Consider the following 21,954-nt stretch of genomic DNA (forward strand, 5'->3'; position numbering starts at 1 on the left):
GTTCATTTTATAGTGCGCCCGTTTCATTTCCTTACCGCTAAGAGGCATTTACACCCGCTGCTGTGTAACGAATTTCTCTTCCATTCTTCAATCTGTGTACGCTGGTTAAGATCAAGGCTTGAGATTAAAATAAGATAAGACAGGACAAACACAAGATAGCTAACTGGATTCGCCCCGTTCCCGTGGAAGGGAGTCCAGCAGTCTGTACAAGTGAGAATTTCTTCTGTGGTGTTAATGTGATTGGAATGGAAATTACTCGGTTTACTAGACTATACAACAATTAGTATTTACTGTATGATTCTCGTGTACTAATTCCGCCAGATACAAGAAAGAGAATATCCAGAGAACTTACCGAGTGTCAAAACTCTTAGTACCGTTCTACAGTTCATGATGTTCTTAGAACAGGCAGGCCTACTACTACTACTTTAAAATTGTGTATTATCTCTACATAATGTATTTCACATGTAACAAACTACAACCCTAATATACCAAAGGGGTAAAATAGGGTTTCAATATTTGGATAACAATAATAATACCTCTATTCGACAAAGATAACTGCGTATTTTTACATTAAATAGCAGTACATACCTCTGGCTTCACTATCCATATTGAAATTACCACAGTTTGACACAATACACAGCACAGGATTCTTTTATGTCAGCTACAAGGGTCGGTCCGGTTTTTTTTTTTTGCCAGTACTGTACATACATGTTTCTTTGATTTTCAGTTGGCACGAAATGGGTATATTCGACTTGCCAGCAGAATTCGACTACGTGTTAGAACAAACGGGCCAAGAGGACTTGTACTATGTGGGCCACTCCATGGGCACGACCATGTTCTACGTGCTGATGTCCGTGAAGCCGGAGTACAGCACCAAGGTCCGCCATATGATCAGCCTGGCGCCCATCGCATACATGAAGAATTGCAGAAGTGCCTTGGCTACATTCGGATCGTACTTCCCTGGAGGCCAGGTACGAAGCAATGGTAACATTTTTGTACGAATTTACTGGACTTTTGCACCATGTCATAAATGTACAAATATCGCTGTTTCAAGCAACTTATCGCTCTCATAGTCAGAAAAGGTAAGGAAATAGAAATTATTTACTAGAATTTAACTATCACAAAAACGGGGCACAGAGGGCTCTATTCCAATTAAATAATATAAGTAAACGTTTTAGCTTAAAAATTTCAATTAACAAAACAAAAGTTTTAGCATTTAGAGGAGCAGATACATTAAGAGCCAAAATTGTATTGGAAGGAAAAATTATTCAACAGATAAATTGTATGCGGTGCCATTAATAGATCCCTAAAAATATTAGAAAAGAAACGAAAATTAAATTTTATAAGGTAACTAGCCGTACCCGTGCGCTCCGCTGCACCCGTTAGAAATAAATATAAAGTAATTACATAATTAAAACAGGACATTTGATCCAGGGAACATTCGTGTTTGATAGAAGGATAAATCGTTTAATATGTTACTTAATTTAAATTGCATCCAAATAATTAAAGAGAGACATTCATTTGGTCCAATGACAATTCCTTTAACATGTTTCTTAATTTTTATTACATGCAACCATAGTTTAATGAAGATTGACATCATTTAGATATAATGTGTATATTTTATTTTACTTGGTTAATTTAGCTTCCGATATTACTTCATACAAACAGAAACATTCTCTGTAGGCTATCTTTCATAGCTTTCGATTGTTGCTGTCCAAGGCCCCTTATAGACGAAGTCATTTGTTTTTTAATTCATTACACGGCCTTAGATGGCAGTTATTTTAACTTTAAAACTCATTTATCTCATTAAATATCAGTCCTATCAAAATTTTGTAAAGAATAAAAATTATCGGAAATCATTTTAAAGAAACTTTTGTTATGTAACATTTTTCACAAAAAGCAATAATAAGCGAGATATTTCGATTTATTTAATTCAGGCCCCCTTATAACCCCCCTTTTAAAAAATGTATTTTGAATGCCATATAGCCTAAAATCTAAGTTACAACGAACTTAATTTATATTCCAATTTTCATCTAAATCCGTTCAGCCATTATCGCGTGAAAAGGTAACAAACACACAGACAGACATACAAACAAAAATTTCAAAAAAGCGATTTTCGGTTTCAGGGTCGTTAATTATATATGTTAGGACCAATTATTTTTGGAAAATCGAACATTACCAGAAAAATTTCGGCTACAGATTTATTATTAGTATAGATTACAGTGCCAATGTTGCTTTATGGGTCTGAATTTTGGATCCTGACTAAAAAATAAGAAAGAAGAGATGAAATTTCTAAGATCTGTTGCAGGTTACACCTTATTGGATAGGAAAAGAAGTGAAGATATAAGGGGGGAACTAAGCATTTTCAAATTAATAGACAGAATAAAACAATATAGAAACGATTGGAAGCAACATATACGAAGAATGAAAGCAGACCGCATACCAAAACTGATGATGAACTATATCCCAATAGGTAGAAGAAATGTTGGTAGACCGAAAACAAGATGGGCTCAACAGTGTTAAAAAAAATGAGACCGGAACGATCCCTATAAGGCTTAATCCATGATGCTGATGATAAAAAAAGGCCTACATTACACTGCCAATAATAAAGAACATACTTTCATACATTCGATTGCATATTCTTTCATGGCTTATAATATTAAACAATATCTGGGTTTCAACTGTAGGTCGTCACCTGATATAAATTTACCAAAGCATTCTCGCTAAATGCTTACATGGGTAGCAATGAACAGTCACATGTTTCCCTTACAATTAGCTTCCATTTAATCCGAACTAGCCTGCCATCCACTCGCACAGGGGCACAGTGTAGCAATGACCATTCGTAAACAACTTCTAGTCTGCTTATAAAGCTAACGCTCTAACTTCAAAATCCCGTTTTTTTTCTACTTGGTTATTTAACGACGCTGTATCAACTACGAGGTTATTCTTTTAGCGTCGATGAGATTGATGATAGCGAGATGAGACAGAGGATTCGCCATAGATTATCTGGCATTTGCCTTAACGCTTGGGAAAAATCTCAGGAAAAAACCCAACCAGGTAATCAGCCAAGCTGGAATCGAACCCGCGCTCAAGCGCAACTTCGGATCAGCAGGCAAGCGATTTAGCCTACGGAGTTAGGCGAAATCCCGTTATTGAGGAATGCTAAACCGGAGTTGGCCTACAGTTACCGCACTCTACTTGGCGAAATTATGACATTATTTTATTTCAGTAATTTTTATTTGTAAACAGTGCTTATAGTAGACCTACTCATACGGACGTCACGCTCCCGATAGAACATAATAATTTCAGTAAAATATTAATGGATTTCTATTTGAAACAAAAAAAAACACTGGAAAACACACTGGTACTCAAATTCTGGAATCATAAACAATTTTCATCACAATTTTCTTATATTACGCAGAATAATCTGGCTAATAAAACGAATTACTTAATATTAATAAAAAGACGTTTGGCTAAATAATAATAAATTTGTATTAACAAAAGCCGCCCTAAATAAGAGTTCGATAGATCGGCCTACTAATCAATTCACAAAGAACAATCATTAAAAACAATTATGTGACAATTTGAAAGAAAAAAAACATTAAGATAAATGATAAGAAAACAAAGGAAATCATTTTAAAAAATAGTAATATACGTTACAAGAGCGGTATGTTGACGTTTTCATGGTCGAGGAAAAGATTGAAAAAGCGAAACGTAGTTGAGCTTTTTTAATTTCCGAGAACATGAAAACAAATATACCGCTCGTGTATCGTACATTATTTTGTGCGAAGATCGTTTATTACATACCTGAAAGACGAATTTCTAATTAGTTGCAATGAAATCTCCATGTTGGTTTCTGTTTAATGACGGCAACTTCGGAACACCAAAATATCTATCTTCAACATTGTTGCTATAAAATGTTTTCTGTGTTTACTATACTCCAGCAGGCCGTGATATACGTCAGTCTTTTTCCCCCCCCCCCAGTCTATAAATGCGAACTTAAAACAAACGGTAAGGTTATGTAATGATTTATTTTTCATTTTAATATTTTAACAATATTATTTATATAACATATTGCAGTAATAACATCCGCATTCTGGAATCTTATTGATTTTTTCACGGCTTCCTTAATGTTACTTGTATCAGGAATGCAATAAGTTTCGTGGAGTAGTAGACCTTACTTAATTTTTGCAAATATTTAAAAACAATAATTAACATTGCAATTTAGGTGAAATTGCAGTGGTAAGTTTCCAATTTATAATTATTACTATGTTAAACGTCTCTAAAAATAATATGTTAAAAGCCTAAAGCAGTAAAATGAATGTGGCGCTTAAGCGGTAAGAAGAGGGACATTGTTATGTGTGTTATGTTGGGAATACTGAATGTGGTATTTCACACTTACCGCGTATTGGTTCTGTGCGGAAAACAAGCAAATACGCACGATCTCGCACAAAAGCTTGTTGAGTACAAATGATTACTAATTATAGCTAAGGATGATTTTAACATATGAGATCCTATGGCATCACTCAATTACACACCAGGTATTGGTTCCCAAAGTGTGGGTCGCGATCTCCTGGGCGGGTCGCGAAAAAGAGCAAAGTGAACTGTCACAAGTTAAGGGGGGACTACGAAAACCTGTATTATTTTCAGCTTGGAATGGCAGCACTACAGCTGCTTGGAGTTGGGGAACTCATGCCTAACAATGGTTTCATGAAGATTTTATCCGATCTTGCTTGCACAGAAGGCTCAATCTTCCAACCCATGTGTCAAAATATTTTGTTCTTGATCGTTGGCTACGATTCTTCGCAACTAAACAAGGTAAGTCAGTCAGTTTATTTAATTAGTATTTTACTTAAATCGTTCACACTCTACAGAATGTACAGGGACATCATTTTAATTTTACTTCAATTTTTATTGTACCTGAGTTTTTGAATGCACTTCACTCACACTCCCTCTACTAGTAAACTTCCAACCGTCCTCCACACAGAACCAAGGCCGTGTATGTAGTACTGAGTTAGTGAGTATAGTACGTTCCAGAAATATGTTCGCGTTTTCCAGTGACAAAAGTGCTTTCAATATTGAATCCTATTTTCGCACAGGTACTGTCCGTCTGCCTGCCTCGCATCCCGGTTTCCCCCACCTGCTTCTGCTCGCCCCTCTGTAAAGTCTAGTAGCTGGGCTGTCTTAGCTCTGTTCTGAAAACATTAATTTCTGTTAGGAATTGGACGTCTACGTAATATTATACAACTGTTTAAAATAACGTAAATAAAAGGGCCTCGTTAAGTAATTAACTGTCACGTGATTCCCCCCGCTTTCTACGACCCTGCGACAAAACCACTTGAACGGACAGTAGATAGCATGTCTGAGTAATTGTATCTTTTCGGATCGGGCAGAAGTGAAGATTAAATTTACAGTACGTAAGATACTCTTTTATAGAGCAGGTAGGAACAGAATTATTTCAACATGAGTTACAGATACGAAGGACGAAACTGGTAATTGGAATTAGGTAAAATAGTCTATAGTGCAATAATAGGCACAAAAGAACTGAAGCCTATATCGAAATGAAAGCCCACCATTTTAAAAAATGTGTTTAAATATCCATGTTATGGTTATTTTTCAATTTAACTTCATTCTCTATATTGTACGCTAATGTGCTGTAACAGTACAATATACACTGCATAATTAATAAGTCCGAATGGATAGCTCAATTCGTGAGTAAAAACACTAAGTGTTAATACAATACTGTATTCTGATTAAACAAAACTCTAATGAAAATTATCAAACTCAAAATTGCGATATTTCCTAGTTTACATAAATGGATGAACTACTTTTCTTCCCTCCTAGAGTATACCTAGTAAAGTGATTTGTATTTTACGTCAGTATCATCGAACTCCAGTCGTGGAAGGGGGAGCAAGCGGTGTTTCCGGTTCTAGACCTTTAATCCAAAGATATAGCCAGGTTGATATTAAAAATGTTAGTAAAAATAAAATGATGTCCCTGTAGATAACAACCCAGAAAAGCTTAAAACACTTAAAATTTATTGATATAGGGACTTACAATATTTAATTTTTATTTCATTTACTTAATTTAATAAATTCTATATGAATTTGTAATCTATTTTACTAACCGTGTTCCTTTAGATTATTTCATTTATTTTATGGCATATTATTTTTTTATTTGTTGTAGAGTAGTGGCAAAGAACCAGACCGACGGAATAATCAAAGTCCCCCACTGCGCATGCCCCGCCAGCATTCAGAAGATAGCGAATAATCCATCGAAAATTGGTGTATTTGGACTGCTGACGTAGCCCATTTCGAAAGCCATTAGAAAATAAGCTGGTAAAATTCATGTTCTGGGAATAATAAGTTAATTAAGTAGTAAAATATCGCTGCAATCGAAACGTATTGGGAATAAATTTGAATATGGAACAAAAAAAAGTTTCCTTCCCAGGCAGGATTCGAACCACGAAAGTCTTGGTTACAAGTCTATCGTGCTATCACTGTGAACAAGGCTCTGAAATCAGCCACAAGGGTCGGTCCGGTTTTTTCGTTGTACACGATCAATCTTATGTGGCTTTGCATAATGACATCGATGGTGAAGAATGGAAACCTCCTATGTCAAATGTTGCTATTTCTGGGTTATGGTACCAAACAATTCATAAAATATTCACGGATCGGTTGCGATGTTATTTCCTGTGTCATATCACACTTCCAAAATTATTAATTTTTAAAAAGAATTTCATTACAATTAATTTTATTGATATATGTGCATGTTTGGAAAAGGTTTTTTCGCTCTCCTGAAAACTAACGATTTTTGACGTAGGAGGTTTCCATTCTTCACCATCGTTATCTTGATTTTCAGAAGTGGAAAGAAGTGTAAAATAAAGAGGACAAAACAATGTAGGTGAGGAGAAAAACTATGATGATTCTATACCGATTTGCAATATATTGTATTTCAGACGGTGTTACCAGTCATATTGGCCCATACTCCAGCTGGAGCATCAACAAAATCATTATCTCATTACGCCCAAGAGATCTCTGCAAGTGAGTACTAAAATAAATTACAAATACAAAACTAAACAAATTCTAGGACAATAAAATATATTTTATTTTTTTTCAACTGTAGGTCTATTTAAGGGGTTAGGTACAGCTTACAGCAGTAAAATGTTTGTAAATATTCAACATTTTTTTTTTCCTCCATTACTGTAGCTTGTACAATAATTAAAATTGGTATGTGTAAAACAATGTCCTTCTGCTACAGTATAAGAGAAAAATATTTTTACAATTAAAAACAATTATATATATATATATATATACTTTTTTCAAAATTCAAAATGTTGTCAGTCCACTGTGCAGTGATGAAGTCTTTCCCTCAGAACTCAAAAACTTGTTGACTTTTTCATGTTCTCTCTCTTTTATTTTATTGCTGAAACTCATGTTTACAATATCATGCTCTTTCAACTACATTCCTTAACAAATAATATTTCTTTTATTTCGTGTAATAAAAAATACTGATATTTGACCACTTTATTAAAATGAATTTATTTTTTATCAGACAATCTATCAAAGATAGAGAAGTGATCTTGCATCATAATGTAGATATAACATGCATAAATACAAACAAGAAATTTTATCATAGATGTTGGATAATTTTTTAGTTGTGTGGGAAACGCATCATCACTGCACAGTGAACCAAATTTAAAAAAAAAAAAACAAACATTTTTTTAAATCGTAAAAATACTGTATATATATTTTTTCTTCATATAGCAGAAGGACAGTGTTTTACATATACTAATTTTCATTGTTTTACAAGATATAGTAATAGAGAAAAAAAATGTTGAGTATTTCCAAAATTTTATTGTTGTAAGCTGTACCTAACCCCTTAACAGTTAGGCCTGTTGAGTGAAATATTGGCCTATAGTAAGAAAGAGCACACGGCTTCTTAAAAATTAAGCAGTTATTAAATAATTGTCTAATATACACAATTGATGCTTGTACTTTTTTCATTTGTGTCTGCTGTCTTTCTGTATTTTCTATTATTACTAACTTTTTATTTGTTTATTTATTTATTTATTTATTTAATTATTTATTTATTTATTTATACAACTATCCATCAATCTATTTATTTATTTATTTTCTCTTCATTTTTTAATTTGTGTTCCTAGTGGTGTGGAAGAGAAGGACTGATGATCATAACTTCACTGGAATAAATAAATAAATAAGTATAAATAAGTAAATAAATGGTAAATTAACAAATAAATAATGTATAATTAGGTTTTTTACGTAATTTGGATTTGCATAGAATTTCCTGGTTCTTTTATATTTAATTTTAAGTTTTGGAATTTTTATATGATTTTCTTGAAGCTTCTTGAAGTATTGACGTACATTTTTAGCGTTAGATGACAGTATTATCCAGGTATGAAGGAGATCGAAGTGCGCTCAAGCTGCACAAGGGAAACGAAGAAGTAACAGTTGCAGGATGTCGCTGTCTCTGCATGAGTATACCACTGTCGAACAGGCTCCGTTGTGCGATTTTTCTGGAAAAATTTCTGGCAGTAAACGGTACGTATTCCTAAATAAACTTTTTCCGCGTACGGTGAGAATTATTGTCTATCACGTCAAGCTGTCTACAATTTGGTGCAGACGTTTTCTGAAGAGCGGACAAGTATCGAATACCGAGCAGGTCGGCCAGTGGAGATTGTCACGGAGGCAAATTTGCAACAGACTGGAGACTTGATCCGAGCAGATAGAATTAAGGGAACGATATGCAGGTCCGCATAGTCACAGATGATGAGTCTTGGGTACATCATTACCAGCCAGAAATAAAACGTTCATCAGTGTTCGGATTAAGTCGCCGTTAGTATATTCGTACCGAGCTGCAGGCGTCTTGCAACTGCTGCTTCTTTGTTTCGCTTGTGTGCGCACATCGATATTGCCATCTAGCGGTGATAGCTTCATACACCTCATTCAGAAATGTAGGTCGCTACTTCAGTTTGTAACTTACTGGCTCTCCCTTGTACAACATAAAATCTAAGGTCTGCTTGACTAAATATTAATTTCAATGTCTAATCTGAGATTAACTTTGTTGTTTATAGGCTACAATTAGCCCTTATAAATATACGAGCATTAGGACAACAAGAAATATAGTGTTTGGTCAGGGAGAGGAATACAGTGGCGTTACAGTGTTACACAATACTGTCCTAAGGAAGAAATGTCATTAAGAGAAACGATCGCCTAATGCGGGCCATTCGTTAAAGTACGTTTTAGGCTGCAGTGTCCGCAGTTTAGCGAGCACTGAATTTACACGGCGTCTAACTTGCTGGCTTCTGTTACAGTTGAAGGAGGCTTCAGACAGTGGGACTTCTACTTAGGAAACTGGATGCAATACGGATCTATATTTCCACCAGAATACCAACTGTCACACGATATTGTTCCAACAACACTTTTCTATGGTGACAACGACTTGTTTGGAGACCCCACGGTAAGTTTCAAGATAGTATTCTAATCCTATTTCTAAAATTAATTTACAGCTATATTGTAACGTGTATTGTTCGCCCAACAGATAAACACACACGGTAATCATAGCGAGATTTTGTCAGACATACCATCTGTTAAGCGATTTCTTTTAAACTATTAGAATGACCAGTGTTAAAAATTTCCAAGTGTAAAAAAAAAATCTGTCACTTGTAAATTGTAATACTTACTTACTGGCTTTTAAGGAACCCGGAGGTTCATTGCCGCCCTCACATAAGCCCGTCATTGGTCCAAATCCTGAGCAAGATTAATCCATTCTCTATCATATCCCACCTCCCTCAAATCCATTTTAATATTATCTTCCCATCTACGTCTCGGCCTCCCCAAAGGTCTTTTCCCCTCTGGCCTCCCAACTAACAATCTATATGCATTTCTGGATTCACCCATACGTGCTACATGCCCTGCCCATCTCAAACGTCTGGATTTAATGTTCCTAATTATGTCAGGTGAAGGATACAATGCGTGCAGCTCTGCGTTGTGTAACTTTCCCCATTCTCCTGTAACTTCATCCCTCTTAGCCCCAAATATTTTCCTAAGAACCTTATTCTCAAAAACCCTCAATCTCTTTTCCTTTCTCAAAGTGAGAGTCCAAGTTTCACAGCCATACAGAACAACCGGTAATATAACTGTTTTATAAATTCTAACTTTCAGATTTTTTGACAGCAGACTAGATGACAAAAGCTTCTCAACCGAATAATAACAGGCATTTCCCATATTTATTCTGCGTTTAATTTCCTCCCGAGTGTCATTTATATTTGTTACTGTTGCTCCAAGATATTTGAATTTTTCCACCTCTTCGAAGGATAAATTTCCAACTTTTATAGTTCCATTTCGTACAATATTCTGATCACGAGACATAATAATATACTTATATGCATATTAATTTCTCTAATTATCTGATCGCATGCTTTTCTCTCCGAGTTGCCTTGAAACAAGTAAATAAATAGGTTTGGGAGTAAATTCCGAAAAGACAAAGTATATGATTATGTCTCGTGATGAGAATATTGTACGAAATGGAAATATAAAAATGGAAATTTATCCTTTGAAGAGGTGGAAAAATTAAAATATCTTGGAGCAACAGTAACAAATATAAATGATACTCAGGAGGAAATTAAACGCAGAATAAATATAAATATAAATGGGAAATGCGTATTATTATTCGGTTGAGAAGCTTTTATCATCCAGTCTCTCTCAAAAAAGCTGAAAGTTAGAATTTATAAAACAATTATATTACCGGTTGTTCTATATGGACTCTCACTTTGAGAGAGGAACAGAGATTAAGGGTGCTTGAAAATAAGGTGCTTAGGAAAATATTTGGGGCTAAGAAGGATGAAGTTACAGGATAATGGAGAAAGTTACACAACGCGGAACTGCACGCATAGTATTCTTCACCTGACATAATTAGGAACATTAAATCCATACGTTTCAGATGGACAGGACATGTAGCACGTATGGGCGAATCCAGAAATACATATAGTGTTAGTTGGGAGACCGGATGGAATAAGACCTTTGGGAAGCTCGAGACGTAGATGAGGGGATAATATTAAAATGGATTTGAGCGAGGTGGGATATGATGATAGAGACTGGATTAATCTTGCTCAGGATAGAGACCGATGGCGGGCTTATGTGAGGGCGGCAATGACTCCGGGTTCCTTAAAAGCCATAAGTAAATAAGTTGCCTGTGTTCCCCTGAAAATCTCTCACCCTCATAGATAAGGCACCACTGATTTAGATTAGATATACAGTTTACAGAATTTCGACACTAGAAATGTAAGAATGGGATCGTGAATAGTACATTATGCAACGAGCCTATAATGATAGTAATTAAGAAGCGAGTATGGATGTTTATGAAACGAGCGCAAGCGAGTTTCATAATTTTCATACGAGCTTCTTAATTACCATTATAGGCGAGTCTCATACGACTTTTTATGCTCGACCATATTTCTAACTTGAAATTATTCATTTTATTTGTATCTAACTGACCTTGAGCAATACCTCGTAAATTGTGAGATGTGCGCAGACGCGAAAGTATTGATTTTTTCCGAGGAACAGATGTCCACATTGACCTTGATAGCTTGTAAGAACCCACAGAGTAAACTAAATATTAATTTTCATATAACATTGAAATTAAATTAGACATTGAAAAACGAGATGACAAATTGAATTTATTTTAATATTATTTACAATTAACGCTAATTATTATAGTAACAGAACATAACCTTCTGCGACAGTATTGGATTTCCAGCCTCCGTGACTTTTCGCTAATTCTCTTTCGATTGCATATCCGAGAATAATCGATACTTGCGGTTTTATAACGGTACAAAGCTGACTTGTCATTGGCTGAACACCTGTACTTTAATGAGTAGGTGTACTTTAATGGCATGCATTAAAGGACTGCTACCAGGTGTATAATTACTACATTTTGGCATGGTCGAGCATAAAATACTTTACAAACCTCCACTTAACATATCGATTAGTTTTATTGTTGTACAGTAATATGAGTTCGTGCGTTATTTAACAGTTTGCATACCTTATTTTGTTACAGGACGTTCATCAGCTGAACACGGCTTTGGGCAAGTCTCTGGAAGAGTACAGAGTACCGCTGTCCTCTTTCGCCCACATGGACTTTCTGTGGGCAAACGATGTGAAGACACTTGTCAACGACAAAGTCTTGGAAGTCATTCAAAGTAACTAAAGCTGGAGAAACAACTTCGTAATAACTAAATTTCGCACGATACAATTTTTAACATAGGTTACTCAACAACAGCTGGAACAAGCTCTCTCCAAAGTAAAGCAGGAGTAGTGCTTCACTATGACAACAACATTGGAAGCATGGACTCCTGCTATGAAACAAAATTACTTTATTGTATATTCCTACGACAAATCTCTGAATACTTCCAGTTCAGAAATTATTGATATTGGATTTCCGAATAACTTAAACTAATACGTGTTATGTAAAATTAGGTTGCTCATCACAGCTAAAATATACGCTTGAAGTGCTATCTTTTTCGACAGATTTCGACACATTTACATTTGTTTGCAAACATTTAAACTGTTTCTAGATTAATTGATTAATTATTTCGTTTTTAAGTTCATAAACTTGCTGTGTGTTGCTCTTGTATACGATAATTTTTTCCACAACCAGAATAAATAACCCTATGGAGTCAGATCCGGGGATCGTGGTGGCCATAGTTCCTCAGAAGTAATTATTTCTTTAAACAGTTCGTTGAATGGTCTCATCGTACTATTTGAGGTATGTGCCGTTGCATTATCCTACTGAGCAAACTATGTTCCAGCTAGTCATGATTTAGTGGGGCGATGAATGGACACACTTTATAGGAACAATACATATCTAAATCGAAGAGACCGAAGAAGATCGGGCCTAATTCATGTTCTTGGTATGGCAATCCATACCCTTATTTTCTGTGGATTCAATTTCTGTTATTACATGGTGACTGTCTGACAACTAAATGAGTTAATTTTGAGTATTAATATGGCACATCATTGAAAAAATGTATGCTCAAAATTTCAAAGTCATGTCAAACGATGAATCTCTTAAATTAATGGCAATTTAGCACTCTCTTTTCATGATCATGCTCTTTTAAGCCATGAACCACTTTGAATTTATAGCCTATTAATGTAATCTATGTCTCTGATTGAGATTCTGGCTGATATGTACATCTATTATCAGACAGTACATCTCACTTGACGATTTATGTCAGAGGAAGAACTTGTTTGAATGCATCTGAAGTCTGATTAATGTAATATATAGCTAATCGGTGATGTATGCAATGGAGGGGGAAAGGAACTGGCCACCCTACCCCATTATCTCCTGGCCTAGTTGTCTCAGAAGTGGTGCCTTGTTGGTATCACTTGTGAGGTTAAGACCTTTATTCGAAAAGTTGACTAAACAAATAACAACAACAATGTAATTTAAGTGTTATTGATTCAGCCTTATGTGCTGTCCGCAAACACGTGTTTGTGTCTTGAGCGTGGATTTTGTAGGGAACCGCAGCATCACATCCGAAATTTGATCGAAACTTTCCTCGAATAAAATCGTAGGTATATCATTTCTTGGAGTACCACAAATTGATCCAGTTTCTCGAAATTTCAACAAATTCCAAATTATCGCGGTTTGCACAAAATTCCTGAAATTTCAGATTTACACTTTCCGTAAATTTGCACGAAAAGTGTTCCACTACAACACTCTCTTACATATCGTTGTCACCGAAAATATAAACGATCATGTCGTTTGTCATTTTTGTTAAGGAATAGTTAGAATGATTGTCTGTAGTATGAAATATACTGTAATAGTTATTAATAGTAAAATGTAGTTAAAGGTAGTTTCCTGAAAAACAAAACTGTAATAGGATCACCATTAACGAATGATATACAAATTGTACTTAATTTTGATGACAATAAATATACATATACAAAAACATGCATGATCAGACATTCTTTTATTTCATGAAAACCCTTGGCCACAGATTCAAAACCTCGTCTCATTTCAATTTGAACAAATTAATCTATCGCCATACAACACTGACTTGGTGCCAAGTGATTCTCACGTCTTTCTGCACATCAAAAAGCATCTGGTCAGCCAGTGTTTTGAGGATGAGGATGAGGATGAGGATGAGGATGAGGATGGGGATGGGGATGGGGATGGGGATGGGGATGGGGATGGGGATGGGGATGGGGATGGGGATGGGGATGAGGATGAGGATGAGGATGAGGATGAGGGTTAGGATGAGGATGAGGATGAGGATGAGGATGAGGATGAGGATGAGGATGAGGATGAGGATGGGGATGGGGATGGGGATGGGGATGGGGATGGGGAAGGGGATGGGGATGGGGATGGGGATGGGGATGGGGATGGGGATGGGGATGGGGATGGGGATGGGGATGGGGATGGGGATGGGGATGGGGATGGGGATGGGGATGAGGATGAGGATGATAATAACCTAAGATACAGTGCTGGGGCTTAACGTCGCGGGTGGCCCCATCTGTCAAGAGGGAATACAAAAGCTTGTGCCGCCAACTATGTGGAAAAGTAATTTAAGATATGTACGAGTTGACTCTCGTTATTATAAAAAAAATGAATACTTCATAAGAGTTGGACTTCAGAGTTTGTATTATCACGCGAAAAACTTTGTCCATTTACGTAAGTCACCACCTACACTTGAGTTACCGCGAAATATAACACTCCAGATACGAACAGGACCGCAACATTCGACAGTGCTTCCTCGAGTGGGCAGTAGTCCCGTGTTATCCCGTCGCTGCTGCAAAAGGTACGACTTCATTACAATTATTTTCACAGGTTCTGTAATTCACTGTATTTCTTACCATCATTCTCTTCTTCATGGGTTGAACCCTCCGGTCCGTTCCGCTCACAAGGAATCAAAATCGTCTCTCTATCGTCTCCTCGGTCAACCTACATCTCTTTTTCCATTAGGTTTGTTGGTCATAGTTTGAACAATTTTTTTATTCTTAACAAGTGTTCTTTCCAGTCAGTTGTATTTTGTAATATGAAATCATTTAAATTATAAACTTTAGTTCTTCGTTACTATAAAATTTATCACAAAACTTCGTCTATTTTAGTATATCAACTACTATTTTAGAAATTTAATTTCGGCATATTCTTCTTTTTTCCTTTGTGCTCTATTTAGTGGGCAAGTTCCATATCCATTATGTTGACGTTGATGTGGCCGTTGCTTTGCAGACTTTTAAATCAGTCCCTTATGTAGTTTCATTTTAAGGGTGCGTTTAATAGTTCCGTACATGTAATATATATACCACATTATACACATATACATGTACATATACATATGAAGAATCCACTACAAGAATGATGGATGTCACTTTCTTGTCGAAAATGAAGCAAGACTGTCAATGCATAGCGTAAGATATATAGAATGTACAAAGAGCGTTATATGGCATTAACACTGATAGTCATTGTCCAGTAATGATCGGAAAATCACAGTTAAGCTTTGAGCGCTAAGCATTTCAAACTTTCAATTGCTTCTCCTGCAAAATGTATTCCAAATGACATCCATCATTCTTGCAGTGGACTCTTCATATATATATATATATATATATATATATATATATATATATATATATATACGTATATATATATGTATATATATATCCCACAAGGGTAGCTGCCCTTCAGTAAGGGTTGCCAAAAGACAGAGCATACTAAACAAATAAAATAAAAATAAACATTTGTGTTACCAGTATTTATGATTATTATTTTCAAATGGAAGCTACCCTTGGGAAAGTACTTTTATTCAATATACATACACACACACACACACACACACACACACACATATAGTCATCAAAATTGTGTACAATTTCTATTTCATTCGTTAATGATGGTCCTGTTACATTTCTGTTCTTCAGGAATCCACCCTCAAGTACATTTTACTATTAATAATTATTACTATATACTCCATACTACGTACTATCATTCTAGTTACTCCTTAACAAAAGCTCTTCTTCTTTAATTACTATTTCTTATTTAGACACATATGTATATACCTTAGTTTTCCATTCCCATTTTTTCTTTGCTATATATAAAAGTTTTCCAAGTTTCCTCAATTGTCTTCCGTTTACTCTTCTATATAATTTCCTATACGATATTTCTACATTTAGTTTTAGTAATGGCTCCTCAATAAATGTTTTTCTTGTTCTCTCATTTTCTGTACAAAATAAAATGTGTATCTCGCCTTCTTTTTGATTACATAAAGGACATATATCTTTTCCTATTTTTAACTTCCAAATTCCCAATCTCAATCACGCTAATCCGATCCTTCCTTCTCTGTTGTTAACTTTTACATATTCTTCCTGTCCCCATATAATTTTCATTTCTTTATAATCTATTAATGATTTTTAAGCTGCTGAATATTTCCTGTCTCACTATCTCTTTATTCCTCTCAATTATAATTTCATCTATCAAATTTATATTAATTGCACCAGTTTTCTGCCATAAACAATTTAGTCCGAATCTGCTTACGTTATTCTCTTATTCTGTTATCCAGATACCAGTTAGACTTAGTTTTCATCGTTTGTAGAAATCTTAAACATCTTTTCAAGGTATCACTTTCTTCTTTCTCTACAATATAACCCAAAAATTTAATTTTCCTAACTAATATTTTTCTCCTGCTACTGCTATGTACTGAAATGTAACGATAGTTTATTTCGTAAATCGTTATTATGATCGTTATGAGATATTACATTTCAAATGTTTTAAGTGACAAACTTATTCTAACATTTATTATCATTATTATTATTATTACTATTCATATTATTATTACTATTCATCTATACTAATAATAAATCTGTAGCCGAAATTTTTCTGGTAATTTTCGATTTTCCAAAAATAATTGGTCCTAACATATATAATTAACCACCCTGAAACCGAAAATTGCTTTTTTGAAATTTTTGTTTGTATGTATGTCTGTCTGTCTGTCTGTCTGTCTGTCTGTCTGTCTGTCTGTCTGTCTGTCTGTCTGTCTGTCTGTTTGTTACCTTTTCACGCGATAATGGCTGAACGGATTTCGATGAAAATTAGAATATAAATTAAGTTCGTTGTAACTTAGATTATAGGCTATATGGCACTCAAAATACATTATTTAAAAGTGGGGTTATAAGGGGGCCTGAATTAAATAAATAGGAATATCTCGCTTATTATTGATTTTTATGAAAAATGTTACATAACAAAAGTTTCTTTAAAAATCATTTTCGATAAGTTTTATTCTTTGAAACATTTTGATAGGACTCATATTTAATGAGATAAATGAGTTTTAAAATTAAAATAACTGCCATCTAAGGCCGTGTAATGAAATAAACAAATGACTTCGTCTATAAGGGGCCTTGGTCAACAACAGTCGAAAGCTAATCATAGCTTACAGAAAATGTTTCTGTGTTTGTATGAAGCAATATCGGAAGCTAAATTAACGTATAATTAATTATTATTTCACCATTGGAAAGTGTAGTTTCTCTGTATGGACATAATGCTATAATGTTATTACAGTAACTTCTGAGTGAATTGAGGACAGGTAAGATTAAAATAGCTTCTTATGCACAGAAAACTTAATAGGCTATTCTGTGTATTTGTTTCCTGTATTTCTTAAAATAATGTTTATCTCAGAGAATTAACGAACAACGAGAGTGTATTGATTTAGTATGCAGTAATAATATGTTAGCTTAGCATTCCATTATTTTATAATCCAAATTTTAACTATGCTCAATTGAATCGAGTTAAAATACATATGCATTAAATGCAATGCAAAAAATTTGGGTATTGAGCCAAAAAGATTATGTTGCCCTGTTGTAAAATAAAATTTGTTCCTCCTGAGATTCAAGAGCCCCCATAACAAATTAAAAACTTGCTTATCGGTGTACATCCGTTATCAACACATTTTTTATATAATGTAATATAATATAATATAATATAATATAATATAATATAATATAATATAATATAATATAATATAATATAATATAATTTAAGTTATTTAAGTTATTTGAAGGGTTCAGAACCATAGTGGGCCAAGCGCCATTTACTGAATACGTAGAAAACAAGAGTTAAAATTAAGTTATTACCATAATTCAATGGAAACATATTATAACAAGTGAAGTCAAGTATACACATTAAATGTAAATGATGTCAATGTTCATTGAACTATGGATGCATGTAATAAAAATTAAGAAACATGTTAAAGGAATTGCCATTGCACCAAATGAGTGGTCTCTGGACCAAAATGATTCCATTTTAATTATTTAAATAGAATTTAAATTAAGTAACATATTAAACGATTTATCCTTCTATCAAACACGAATATTCCCTGGATCAAATGTCCTATTTTAATTATGTAATTACTTTATATTTATTTCTAACGGGTGCAGCGGAGCGCAGAGGTACGGCTAGTATTATTATAAGTATTATTATTACTATTATTATTATTATTATTATTATTATTATTATTCATTTCCTTAAAATATTGCGTCTATGGAGCATTTAGTCTTCATTTCTGAGGATTGTGAACAACATTAACATTCATGAGTAATGGCGTGATAGATATAGTGAAAAGCCACCACTTACAATAGTACAAGATGGAAGATAGAATGAAAACAACACTCAATTTCCTATGGCACTGATATAATATATTTAGTCCATGGCCTTCATTATAAGTAAAAGCGAAAGTGATTACTATTGAAGACAGTATATCGTCTGATAAATAGTTACTTTATGTTTGGTGATAAAAAAATTAGATTTCCCTGGAGAGGATGCAATAAAAAGATCTTATGAAAAACATACTTTCCTGGTCTAGCCGTAACAGAGATGACGCATCTGAGAAGCTGTAGTGTGGGACTTCAATAAGATAATCAGTGTTTTCACTTTAAAAAGTTTTATCAATTGTTCTTTTCATTTTGTAATATGGAGGACAATAGTAATATGCGTTACAAGAGCGGTATGTTGATGTTTTCATGTTCGAGGAAAAGATTGAAAAAGCGAAACGTAGTTGAGCTTTTTTAATTTCTGAGAACATGAAAACAAACATACCGCTCGTGTATCGTACATTATTTTGTGCGAAGATCGTTTATTACATACCTGAAAGAGGAATTTCTAATTACTTGCAATGAAATCTCCATCTTGGTTTCTGTTCAATGACGGCAACTTTTAAAAACGAAAATATCTATCTTCAACATTGTTGCTATAAAATGTTTTCTGTGTTTACTATATTCCAGCAGGTCGTGATATAAGTCTGTCTTTTTTTTCCCCAGACTATAAATGCGAACTTAAAACAAACGGTAAGATTATGTAATGATTTATTTGTCATTTTAATATTTTAACAATATTATTTATATAACATATTGCAGTAATAACATCGGCATCTGGAATCTTGTTGATTTTTTCACGGCTTCCTTAATGTTACTTGCATTACAAATGCAGTAACTTTTGTGATGTAGAGTTTACTTAATTTTTGCAAATATTTAAAAACAATAATTAACAGTGCAATTTAGGTGAAATTGCAGTGGTAAGTTTCCAATTTACAATTAATACTATGTTAAACGTCTCTAAAAATAATATGTTAAAAGCCTAAAGCAGTAAAATGAATATGGCGCTTAAGCGGTAAGAAGAGGGAAATTGTTATGTGTGTTACGTTGGGAATACTGAATGTGGTATTTTACACTTACCGCGTATTGGTTTTGTGCGGAAAGCAAGCAAATACGCACGATCTCGCACAAAATATATTTTGTACTAAATTTGTACTTATAAATTTACGTATAAAATAAATACAAACTGTTATAGTTTTTAACTGAAAATATTACGGTTATTTGAGAAACAACACATGTCCACGAACTTTAGAGCACCTGGTGCTCTCAAATACAGAGTGGGTTAAAAGTTGCTTTCCCCAAACAATTCCTTACATTTAATTACATTCAATTTACACTTGACTGCACATTCCTTTATAGATTTTGTTCAAAATGGAGGCCCTGTTTCTCGATACACAATTCATAACGTTTAGACACTGATTGACAGATGACAGAACATAACTCACAAATTTAATCGATTTTCACGAATGACTGTTCGATCATCTGTCGCAACTGATGCAGATCCTAAACACCGGGAAATCTTGTCTCGAAGTCTGCTATCACCAATGCCATGTTCGTGCTGTGCTTCCACCAACGTTGTAGCACAAAAACACGTTGTTCTGTGGCTAATTTTGCGATTCAGTGTAAAAAAAACTAGCAGTTATTGCATAGAGACGCAAACCAACACAATAAAACAAAACAATAACAAGATATGACATTGGAAAAAACAATTGACATATGAACATGAATGTCAACCCACCACTTATTAAACCAGCTATTTGTTTATTCAAATTATGACATACAGTATATGTGTACAAGTATGAAACCTAAGAACGAATATTGGGAAAGCGACTTTTGACCCACCTCGTATAATTAAACGTTTCTCTAACATATTTAGAAATATAGCATTTCGTATGAAAAGTCACCCTAAAAGAGAAGAACGTATAAATGCAATATTTATAAGCTGCAGACAGTTCTTGTTTTTAATTTTCTCAAAACTAATAACTAAGGAGATGGGTAGTTTTTCAAATAACCGATTCAATTGTGATTTAAGACTTCCACCATGTTCAACATGCTACGAAACTTTTCGTTATCTTCAAATTGTCATAGATTTAAAATTATTCACTATTTTGGAGTAACATGTCGACTCCGTCATAAAGACAAGGAAAGAAGAAACCACACAAATCTGCAAGTACCCACTATCAAGAGCTACTTTCGAGGATTAGTACTTCAAGTGGACAAAGATAATGCCACAGTCATCGTGAATACCTCAGATAAAGTTTCTATCTTACACAGTGACGCAGAGTATCGAGAGCAACATCGCCCACGCTGTGGAACGTAAAAGATAACGGTTATAATTAAAATATCTAATCTAATCTTCTACGAAATGTTGTCATTGACAACATTAATTGCATTTTATATTTCACTCCACACTAGAGATGGGATAAACTGTTCCTTTTAAGAAGCAGTTTCGAATGTAACTGTTTCATGAACGAAACTGTTCCAAAATAACAGTTCCAAAGAAACAGTTTCATAAGAATATGTTTACAACATCGATGACAAGTGTTCCAAGTGTTCCAACCTCTCATCTGCTTCGGGAACATGTTTCAAGGCCCTTGAATCATCTTTAAATCAGCTGTTCAGTGTATTATGACAACGAAAGATAGTTTTCGTAGGTTACTATTAAGGGTACAGTAAATAACTACAATTCAAAATAAATCGATTTTTAGTAAAAATTACGCATATAACCCTAGGAGAGTTTAATAACGATGACATTAGCCGATGATATTTTTCGCGGTATATTAATAATTAACACTATGTCAGGGCACCATGAACATATTCTCCATCAATGGACAACTAATACGAGCAATTAGGAGATTTATTAGGGAATTTGATTCGTATAATTAAATTGCGCGATCCTACATAGGCTACTGTTGCACGAAGGCCCTGTGGAACAAGATACAGGGTTGGGCAGATAAAACCGGCCCGTCTCATCTCATTTGATTTGAATTACAGTGGCGTATACTGGTTAAAGGGTTTGGGCTACCGCTGACCCTATTATTACACAAAATATATCTAACAATTACTTTAATTTTAATTACTATGGTAAAACTAATAATACAAAATTATTATATTATGTTATATTATAAACTTTTTCTTTTGTAATTTCCTTGGGCTAGCCCCGGTAGCCCGCAAAATACGCCCCTGAATTTTGAAACAAACTTTTTTCAAAGAAATGGAATAAAATGAATAAATGAATGTGTCCTGTCATAAGAGATGTTGAAAGTGCCCTCCACCAACATCTAGACACTTCTGT

General features: G+C 34.4%; 3 protein-coding genes across 3 annotated transcripts in view; 2 read left to right on the forward strand and 1 right to left on the reverse strand.

Annotated features, from left to right (window-relative positions):
• LOC138704445 (lipase 3-like) overlaps nucleotides 1–13,976 on the forward strand; it is a 31,258-nt gene extending 17,282 nt beyond the window's left edge. The window contains exons 5-9 of the mRNA XM_069832322.1: nucleotides 728–971; nucleotides 4,651–4,818; nucleotides 6,959–7,043; nucleotides 9,335–9,480; nucleotides 12,079–13,976. Coding sequence (XP_069688423.1) covers nucleotides 728–971; nucleotides 4,651–4,818; nucleotides 6,959–7,043; nucleotides 9,335–9,480; nucleotides 12,079–12,228 — 793 coding nt within the window. The 3' untranslated portion in view covers nucleotides 12,229–13,976. The remainder of the gene's footprint in view (nucleotides 1–727; nucleotides 972–4,650; nucleotides 4,819–6,958; nucleotides 7,044–9,334; nucleotides 9,481–12,078) is intronic.
• The window catches only part of Slob (Slowpoke binding protein), a 595,498-nt gene that overhangs the window by 560,145 nt on the left and 13,399 nt on the right, over nucleotides 1–21,954 (reverse strand). The window lies entirely within an intron of this gene.
• Nucleotides 14,677–21,954, forward strand: part of LOC138704448 (lipase 3-like) — a 44,446-nt gene continuing 37,168 nt past the window's right edge. The window contains exon 1 of the mRNA XM_069832329.1: nucleotides 14,677–14,821. The gene's annotated coding sequence lies outside the window, so the exon portion shown is untranslated. The remainder of the gene's footprint in view (nucleotides 14,822–21,954) is intronic.

This window comes from Periplaneta americana, chromosome 8 (assembly GCF_040183065.1).
Source record: "Periplaneta americana isolate PAMFEO1 chromosome 8, P.americana_PAMFEO1_priV1, whole genome shotgun sequence".
Lineage (NCBI taxonomy): Eukaryota > Metazoa > Arthropoda > Insecta > Blattodea > Blattidae > Periplaneta > Periplaneta americana.